Consider the following 10,597-nt stretch of genomic DNA (forward strand, 5'->3'; position numbering starts at 1 on the left):
TCATCTAGGGCCTCAGACTCTCACACAGACACACACTTTATACTATTAAGCAGGGTTAGATATGAAGATTCACACACTTTAGACAGGCCGGGTAACTGCGCTATGTACTACAAGCGTGAGCTCGCAACTTCTCCTGTGAGAGATCTAAATGTGGCCATTATTCATGATGGCTAATGGAGACAGGGCGGGTGAATCAAGATAACTGTTTACACTGCAAGCTACGACGACCACGACAATGAAAACAACAACAAAAACAAAACGGGGTGAGGGTAGAGAGTGTGCGAAAAGCTCGGCGAGAGTGATGGCGGCAGACGGAAAGGACACTAATAATCTAATTTCTCTCATTTGTCATTTTTTCCTTTGCTGTAAGTGGTGCTTCACAATAAATGAAAGCACTTTTTCTAGTGGCACGTTTCATTCTTAAAGTGCACCAGCAAATATTTAAAAAGCATTGAAGGCTACGTTTTTACTATCTGCTGGCCTTAACAACATTTTGCACAGGTGCTGCAGATAACCGGGACTCGAGTGTGGTTATTATAACACACGTAGCTTGTGATGATACATTGTTAAATTAAGGGGAAGACAAAGAGGAGCAAAAGAAAGACAAAGAACACAATGCTCAAGACATGTGCAATGTATAGATGAAGATATGCCACTAACAGACCTAGTATTGATTATATGGTATACTTACACAATGGCTGCCTTGCACAATGGAACAAGGCCATTAAGCAATGTGAACAATACAAAGCTAATCCACTAGACAACACACAGTTTGAGGTGTCTGACAGAACTCAGTGCTAAATCACAGTGATACTTCATGTTTAATATGTGCTATGCTACAAATAAACTCTTGTAACACTAATATAAGTAAATTTCCACCAAGTTTCAGTATTAAAAAATTGATTTTTAGTTTTAGATTTACTGTATTTGTTGCGATTGAAGGAAAATGTACACTGTAAATATGGGAGAGGGTTAATCTACAATACTATGAATGTAATGTAAGAATGTAGGATAATTGGCATGCAGGAGAAAGAAAATGTGTGTGTGTGTCTTATAAAAGCGGTATAATAATAAAGGTGTCACTTTAAAATGACTCTCACTCATTCCATATCGGATGTCAAGGCATACATATTCAGCTGAGATTTCTAAATATTAATGATTTATGCACTATTTGCATACAAACCTAATGCCAAGCCACTTCGGATAATCATATTTTGCCTTGAATTCAATTTCCAGAGGGATTTTTTGCTTCATCTATGCCCAGCCCCAAGGAATCGTGCAGAATGTGTTTCACTCAATTTTGTACAAAGAGACGCGAGCACAAAAGACTCAAGATCAGATAGTTCTACCTGTATGGTATTTTACATCTATTTTGGTTTCAAACTGAAAAAAAGTGATTGTGCTGTTTTAATTTCTTTGAGTCAATTTCTTGATATGCATAACATTGGTGAGTTGTGAATTGTGAAAGTCCATACTATAATACAGAGTAGATGGTGTGAATGCACAAAATGTAAAAAAAAAAAAAAAGTAGTCTTAACACTTATATATGTGTTGTTTTACAGTAAAAATATCTAAACATCCTTAAAACAATATTTTCTATTAAGCTAGTTCACTTTCTTAAGCATGCATGTTCCAAGCAAAAAAGTGGAAAACAAGTGAAAAAAAATCTGCCAGATGCACAGGACAAAATATAAATTTACCAAGCATTTGAAATCAAGTTTTAATATTTCATGCAGTTTTGCTTTTCAGAAAAAAAATTAATAAAATAATAATAATAAATAAATAAATATATATATATATACACAAACCCAATTCCAAAAAGGTTGGGACACTTGTACAAATTGTGAGTAAAAAAGGAATGGAATAATTTACAAATCTGGCCTTGTCCCAACTTTTTTGAGATGTGTTGATGCCATTCAATTTAAAATCAACTTATTTTTCCCTTAAAATGATAAATTTTCTCAGTTTAAACATTTGATATGTCATCTGTTGTATTCTGAATAAAATATTGAAATTTGAAACTTCCACATTGCATTCTGTTTTTATTCACAATTTGTACAGTGTCCCAACTTTTTTGGAATCGGGTTTGTGTATATATTTATAATAATTTTTTTTATAATTTAAAAAAATATATTTTGTAAGGATACACACATTGTAATTGAAAACAACACACCAATTGTAGTTAAGAATGCATTTTAGTAGATTACCTTCCTCTGGTGTCGAAATATGTCTCTCTCATTCACACATATACACAAACGCAAGTATGTAGAACAGGTTCAGCAGTAATACTAACACATTCCTTTCAGAAAAGGAAGAATAAACTGTCTGTTGAATTCTCCTTGTGGTCATTCAATGGTTTTACTGTATGTATTACTCAAACATGCCCACACAGTCAGAGTGTATACAGTGGCACTCGGCTGACCGTCAGCATCCACCAGCGACAAACTGATGGAGTCATGCTTTAAAAATGCCAAACAAAAAACTTTTGTTCTCTAGACAAAGCCTTATCTCTAAAGGTCAGTCCCTCTTCACAGCAGCAGGAGAGAAGGACGTCACAAGGCCACTTTTCAAATGTCTTTGATTAAAGAAGGATATTACAATATGATGCATTCACTACGATGACAAAAACTAGCATTCATTTTCAGCCAAGTGAATGACCTCCTCTAAATATTAAAAATGCAACAGGTTCCTCCAAGACAGACATATTTTCCATAATTGAAAGGTCAAAAGCACCATTAATTGTTAATGTAAACCGTTTTGAAGGGGGAAAGTGAAACACATGGCAGTCTTGAGACTTTACTTTTCTCTCTATTGTATTTATTGTTTCCCTTATTTGAAAGATGGTATAAAGACAGACTATGGTGTTCCTTTCTTTTGTAACTTCAACTATCACAGTGGAAAGATGCTTTTGACTTTTCATGGTTTTCTAAGGTTATGACTAGAAATTTAGCCTGTTTTTTCTTTTTCCTTTCTTCTTTTTCTTTTTCTTTCTCCAGATAACTGATTCACATTGTCGACTCGTTCAGCTGACGTGAGTGTTAGTTGCTGACTCACTTGCGGTCAACATTATGGTGAAACAGAGATCCAAATCTCACTGGACTAAAAAATACCAGATGTAGCAGACTACCAAAACAGCTTATATTAAAATAACTACTTAAATAAAATAACTACTACTAAAATAACTAACTGATACCTTTACATAATTTTTGACATCCAAATCACTGTTGATACATTTGTGCTTACTAATCAAGCACAATACACAACATAAATAAACTAAACTGAACTGAATGAACAATTTGATAGTTACAAATGAAAGGAACAATAAGTATTAAGATTTGTGAGAATGAAGAAGCTTAATAAAACATGTCTGTTAAAAATACCTGCAATAGTTTAAACCACCCTGTTTAATCATATACCTATTTGCAGTAATATTGTTTAAATTGGGAGCAAAAAAATTATGTCTGCCTTGCTCCTCTTTGTTTGCAGAGTTCAAGTAATAACACCAATGTAAAACACCAAACTAAGAATGTCTGTCTCAACTCCAGAATTAAAAAATTGTCATCTCCTTAATGAATAGTATATTAGGAACAAAAGGAAAATGGAGGATACATATGTTTTATTACCTGACTGTTTTACTTAAGCAAAAGTGATCTCTCAACTGTAAGAAATACCCTTAAAAAATGACATCTAAAGGCTGTGGCACCCACTTACTTTCTACTACAGCTGCCCAAACCAAACTACAAATTCAATTCTTAGGGATTTAGTCTCTTTTTTCATTCACAGTTACTCTCTTATTTTTTTTATCACCAGATTTTCAGAAAGGGCAGTGTGAAACTCAGTAGTCTCAAGGAGCACCAGTAACCTTAGCAGAATCATGATAGCTGACAGATCATTTTTCACAAGGCCATAGATCCCGGGTTCTTATAAAGTAATGGGCTTTTGGGAGAGGCCTTTATGAAAGCTAAGATAGTTAAGTTCTGTGAGCTAGAGATGACACAGGGACCATCAGCTCCTGGTCTGTTCCAAAGCAGACACCCTTATTCCCAGAAAGAGGAGGGAAGGAGAGAGGGTGGGACTCGAGCTCTTGTAAAATGACAATATAATAAAGATTAATATGTTACTTTGTCATCCATGATGGTCTCTAAACTTGCCCGAAATAAGGTTGAAATCACTCAAAAGCAAATCTTGCTCCTTTAGAGAGTTTCTGTATTGGTGCGTTTCTGACCAATGAGAGAAACATTGAACAAAAGTCTCAATGTGTAATTGGTTCACAAATAAGTAATAGTAGATGCTGTAGTGATGATGTGTTGTTCATAATGCAGTGTATACCATAGGTTTACTTGTCAGAGAGTGTGTATGTATAACAGTAAGTCATTTTGAAAGTCACTGTTCATTGATTTATGACACTAAAACAGGGGTTTATGTTGTCATACTCACCAGAGGGGTCATTTCTTTTCATGCTGCTGGTGCCACTTCCTCCTCCATTGGAGCTGCCGCCAAGACCTCCATTGAAGGCTGCGAGGTTCTCTGAACTGTAGGCCCGTAGGACAGATAGCATGTTCATCTGATGCTCCAGGTGGGCCTGGTCTGGCTTTACCAGGCCAGAAGGACCACCGCTTGTGGTGAGAAGACCAAGGCCTGTCTGCTGCTGGTGGTGGTGCCACTGCTTCTCAGGGGTGGGAGGCTGAGGAGGAGAAAGGCCCGAGCCTTGGGGGCCCATAGTCATCTTGCATCTTTGGATGTCCTTCCCTGACAATGGAGATTCAAGAAACATTTGCATGGATCCACGGTCCTCCTCTTCAGCATCACCCATCTCCATCTCTTCTTCTTCCTCTGCCTCCTCTTCATCATCTGAATGCATATGCCTCTCTGCAGCAGTGGGGTTCGGCAATGATTTGTCACAACTTACTTCATCTTCCTCAGACTGGCCGCCATGTTCTTCAGATGCCTCTATTTCACTGCAGGACGCCTTATCAGATAGGTCGTCCAGAGGGCCCTGACCACCCATATCATTGGGCTGAATTTGCTGCTGGTCCAGGAATCCAACAGGCCCTCTAGCAGAGCCATCATACACAGGACCAAAGGGCTTGTAGAAGTCACTGGAGAATGGGCCCATGGAGACTCCATGCGGGGGCTGCTCCAGATGGTTGGACCAGCCTGCTTGTCCCTTCAGATCCCCAGACTCAGTCTCTCTGTCCCTGGACGGGGCTCCCTCATGGTGATGAAGAAGGCCTGGTGGTGGAGGAGCCAAGCCAGTAGCTCTTCCTGCATGGGAAGGCTCTCCCAGGAGATGCTCCTTAGTATCTTTTCCTGGGCCACACTTGCCTTTACCCAGGTGGTTGGCTTGCAGGTGGAGGGCCATCAGCTCCACAGAGACAGTTGTGAAGGAGCAGAAGAGGCAGCCATGCCAGGCTACATTGTCCTGGATGGTGATGGAAGCTCCAGGGAGGGACCCTGCTTCAGGTCTAACAGACAAATCCAGAGGTTCATACTGGGAGCGGCCACCCTTAGCTGGCTTGACGTCACTGGTGGGATTCTCTTCATGGTTTCCCTCACTGGCTCTTTTGGTCTTGGCCTCAGCACTCTCCTGGCTAAAGTGCTGACCATGCAGCTGTCTCTCTCTCATCTCTTTCTCTTTCTTCATGGAGTTGAGGACAAAGTTGTCCATGAAAGCCTGCAGGGATCCCTGGAAGTTGACTCCGTTTCCCACCATACTCTGGTAGGCTCGGCCCAGGTCGGAGAAGCTGGCAGGACTGTCCGCTGCAGAGGCTGGCCCCTCAGGACTCTTCATGCCCTCTGTGGTGGCCTCTGACCCTGGTCCGTGGCGATCACGTTCCTTTTCACGGTCTCTGTCTCTGGGTGAGAGCATTCCTGTTGGTATCCAATGTTGTGGGAGCATTTGACCCCCTCTGAAGTCAAGACCCGAAGGAATCACCCCTTTGAAGACCCCGCGAAGGACATCGGGTCGAGCAAAGACCCCACTGCTACTGCTGTTCTTGGAGTGATCATCCTTGTTTTCAGAAGATGGAGGGTGGTTGGCTGAGGGGCCACTTCCATTCTGTCGCTCACGGTGGTGGCGCTCCAGGTGGTACTTCAAAGAAGCTGATTGAGTGCCTGCATAGTCACAATGAGGGCACCTGTAGGGCTTTTCACCTACAGTGAGAGTGATAGAAAGAAACAAAGACAGACAGGAGCTGATGTCAGTACAGCAGTAATAATAAAGGTGCCAACAAGCTCAGCAGTTCCACCTGTCAGAAGAAGAGCAAAAAGAAAAATAACATGTAAATATTTGACAGGAATCATGTCAGGGATTACGTCAAGCCTTTCTAAATCTCACATTCTGCAGCGTTCAACCACATTTATCACTTAGTAAACAGTCCATCAGCCTTTTTGAGAGGAAGGAGGAGTTTCAATACGGGTCGATCCAGCTCAATCCAGATCCTAGGAGTGAGCCATCACTCACGTCAGCGCCATAAAAAACATATCACCATATGGTGCCTTCAGTCCACTACAGAGATCATATTTTCAACTGACAACATAACTGTCTGGATGTTATCTCTGTTCACATGGGGAACTGCAGGCTTGTGGTGCTGCTGTCTTTCGTTCTCTCACTTACTGTCTCTCTCCTGGCCTTGTCTGCTGTCAAGCCTCTACCTTGGTGGTGGAGCTGTTCTGTGGACATTCTCTATTTGCAGTTTATCATTGTGAGGATAAATCAAGCTCCACAGAAGCTCTTTATTCCCCCCAGAGGACAACTGTGACCCCCTCAGACCAAAATGCACCCAATAAAAGGGCCTCATTTGAGAGTGAAGATAGTCTAAATGATATAAACACACCATATGTGGTGCACATGAACATTCCTCATAAGGCAGCCTCACACTGTGGATTACAAAATGTTAACCAGCATGAAATGTACTGTAAAAGAAGGCAAGCAAGCAGTTTAGAAACACATGCAAATGTACAAGAATTTGAAAAGGGAGTAGCTTTTAACAAGAGAAAGAGTCTAAATAGCATTAGCATGATTAGATCAATTTCGATATATAAAATACTGTCTGACAACAATTAGAATAGACTTGGAATGAAAGCTAGATTTATAAGATCAATAAGCAATAAACTAAATGCAAGGCTTGATTTTTGAAACCCTGTAATGCTTCAGGAATTAAATGATGACGTGCGTGGTGGAATAAAAAAGATGAGGGAGGGAGAGATATGGGAAAATGAAAATAAAAGCATGTTTGTCGATGTATGTGTGTGTGTGGCTATAAACGCTTAGATTATACACATGGAAAACATTTTTTAACCCAGAAAAAATGTTGCATTGTTACGCAAGACTGAATTGAATGATTTAAGTCTGGCTCTGTAGTAAATCATGGATATAATTAGCAAATGGCATAGTGCTCAAGTAATTTATCATTATTTGGAGGGCGCCATTCCAGAAAAAGAATGGAAGATCTGCAGACCCACTGCACAGCTTCCTAAATAAAGGATCACAAACATAAACTCAATGCTATATTTACAAGGAACAAACATACAGGGAGACATATAGTGAAGGGCAGGAGAGAGGGTGAGAAAAAAAGGGGGTCTTTTGTTCTTTTACACAAGAATGTTTGAAGTGCATATTCAAAAGATATCATACAAGATGAGCTTTTAACCCAATAAGTGCTTATCCTCTGAGCAGGATAACAGAGGCTTGGTGTGATTCAATAAGGAAACGTCCTTGATGCAAATGATCATTTTCAGTTCCTTTAACTGGAAGGAATGGTATTCTGTACCCAAAATTAGAGTAAAATTAGAGTGATCTGCTTTTCTCCACCCCAATTTGTGCATCTGCTTATGAAAATACTAATAACATTTACATTTATTTTTACTTAAGAAAAAACAACAACATTAGGACAAATATTACGCTAATAAATTATGAAATGCTAAAACTATAATTTGGGCCAATATATATATATATATATATATATATATATATATATTGGCCCAAATGAGATATATATATATATATATATATATAATTTTTTTTTTTTTGCTAGTTGTAAGTTTATGCAAGTGTGTGTTCAAGTGCCTGTGTAAGTCTCTGTGCATGTGGCATGTCCTTTCTTGCACCATTTGGGCTCAGTAAGACATCTGCTCCATCATACGTCAGGGACACGTGTGACATCTGGGGAATATACTGTATCCTGCCTTGCAACATTACACACAATTTACTGCTAAAGGTCATTATGTACCCGTTAATCCACTTTTAATTGATATCCACAAAAACAACACAACCTCAGGGAAACAAAATGGATCACCAAGGCAGAGAGGTAAAGAGATTATTATTTTTCATCTTTTGAAATGAGAGAGTGCAAAACTCCAAAAACAAAAAAAGTTTCCAATGCTCACTCTTATGGCTGATGGACTGTGTTAATAAAAATAGGGAGGAAAAAATACATATCAAATTGCCATCTGGCATAGTGTGACAGGCTTTATATAAATTACAGAGACCTCTCACTGTGAGTAGTACATATCCATTATCATTTCGCAAGTTCAGTTTTAACATAACGCTTTCATTCTCAACACTTGAAGTCCAGCGCAAACTGATTTCATATGGATTTGTGTGATTTGTCATGACTCCATAGTAACAGTTCAGAATAAACACCCACAGCCTTTACAGAAGGGCAATTAAAATAGTTAATAGATATGACATACTTTAAGATGAATTTCCATATGGCTTTACAGAATGTTGAAAAGACAGCCTGCATTCCACAGGGGGATAGAAAGAGAGAGAGAGATTGACTGCGCTGGAAAAATAGATGTGTTTTTTTCTTCTTTAAGCTATGCTATATCTATGCCAAATGTAGAAACAAGAATGTCAAGGTGTTCAAGTTCTCAAGCCATACACATAGTACCCACAACTTATATTTACATTTTAAATTACCCTTTACTGTATGGCCTATTACTTCAACCCTTCCATTCATCTTAAAGACTTTTAGAGAACTAACTCACCATGTAGTAAGCAAATAAGCATTACCAGAAAGAACGATATGAACGAAACAAAACTGCAAACCATGCACCAGGCAATACGATCACATTTTCTACAGGGAGTCTGCTGAGTGACCTTTGTTATTTGCAATGCTTATGGTTTGGAACAGTAGCAACTGACAATAGATCTGAGCTCTTTCTTTCGGCTCTTTGCTCGCTCTTTCTCCTGCTTCAAAGTAAACCTTCAAAATGTTGTTCGATACAGCCATAAAGCGCCATCCAGCCGCGTGAGCCAACTCTTCTCGGTTCAGTCCAAGACTCTCTCAAGATGCATAATGGCTCCCAATGACCAAGGTGAACTCACAGGGCCTTTGCCTGTCTGTCCTCTGTCTCTCTTCAAACAAAGGTGATTCGTTTGGCATGTTGGTTCTACTATAGCCTCAAGTTATGAGTAGCCATTGTCAGGAGCAAGGACCTTTTTATTTTTTATCTACAGCTGCTTACTGCTAAATACTGCCTTGTCCAGAAGGGGACAATCTGTGTCTCTAATTGCTGTCACTGAAGCCTAGATTCATTATGTGACTTTCCCATTAAAATGTGAGCATTAATTTGTATAATGAAATATCACCCACTGCAGTGTTCATTAGCTGTGGCCCCACACTATACACTGCACAATGTTAGCTACCTAGAAAACTGTGCTTAATTTCACTAATGGATATTTTCCCGCTCACTGTTGGAGAGGAAATTAATACTGTAACATTAGCTCTTTAACTTTTGGAGAAATTTAAATTCACTTCATTCCTTTCAAGCCGACGTTAGAGAGTCATTAATCTAACATTGTGTCGCACAATGCCCTGGCCTCCTCAGTAAGCAATGCCATTGTGATGGGATAACGGCATCGGGATTGAGGCCCACTTTGTGTCATCCGCATGTCTGATTGCTTTAAATCCAGGCAGGATATTTGTTTAATGTCAACGGCATAGTTTCAGCCTGATTGGAAGGGTCTGTTGTTCCTGTAAATTATTCGAGCAGAGCTAGACCGAGACCTGCGCCATATCTCCAATGTCTGTCAGCCGGGAATCTTTATGACAAACCTATAACCGATCAGCAAAGATCTCATATCTTGGTCACACATCTTGCAAGTACATCAGGGCCTGTGTAAATTGCTGCATCGACAGAAAACGTAGCCTCCACTTGCAAACGCACTCGGGCCACACCGCACACACGTGGGCCATCACGGCAAGCAAAGTGAGTGAGTGAGTTAACGGAGGCTTGGGACGAGGGCCTCTGTTTCCTCTCGGCTGAAATACGGCTCTACTGGGGACCCTTACCCCCTGCTCTGAGCAGGCATAACTCAACCTCCCTCAGCTAGAAACATATTTCCTCACTCCATCCGCTGCTCTCCTGCTAGGAGGATATATCCAGCCTGTCCAAAGGCTTAACCCCTCTGTTTAAAGAAAACTTAAACACTTTACTGTGACTGCCAGTCATTAAATGTACGTTTGACACTCTTTTTATGTGCAACATTATCTAGCCGTATACTGCATAACATCTTAAAAAATTAATAATAATAATTATATATATATATATATATATATATATATATATATATTTTTTTTTTTTTTTTTTT

General features: G+C 39.6%; 1 protein-coding gene across 5 annotated transcripts in view; it reads right to left on the minus strand.

The window, feature by feature from the left end:
• LOC107562530 (zinc finger protein 536-like) overlaps nt 1–10,597 on the minus strand; it is a 207,366-nt gene that overhangs the window by 45,662 nt on the left and 151,107 nt on the right. For all 5 annotated transcript variants that reach the window (XM_016247158.1, XM_016247159.1, XM_016247160.1 and 2 more), the window contains one exon: nt 4,438–6,153. In XM_016247158.1, coding sequence (XP_016102644.1) covers nt 4,438–6,153 — 1,716 coding nt within the window. The remainder of the gene's footprint in view (nt 1–4,437; nt 6,154–10,597) is intronic.

Source organism: Sinocyclocheilus grahami, unplaced genomic scaffold (assembly GCF_001515645.1).
Source record: "Sinocyclocheilus grahami isolate Dianchi unplaced genomic scaffold, SAMN03320097.WGS_v1.1 scaffold827.1, whole genome shotgun sequence".
In the NCBI taxonomy this organism is placed as follows: Eukaryota; Metazoa; Chordata; class Actinopteri; order Cypriniformes; family Cyprinidae; genus Sinocyclocheilus; species Sinocyclocheilus grahami.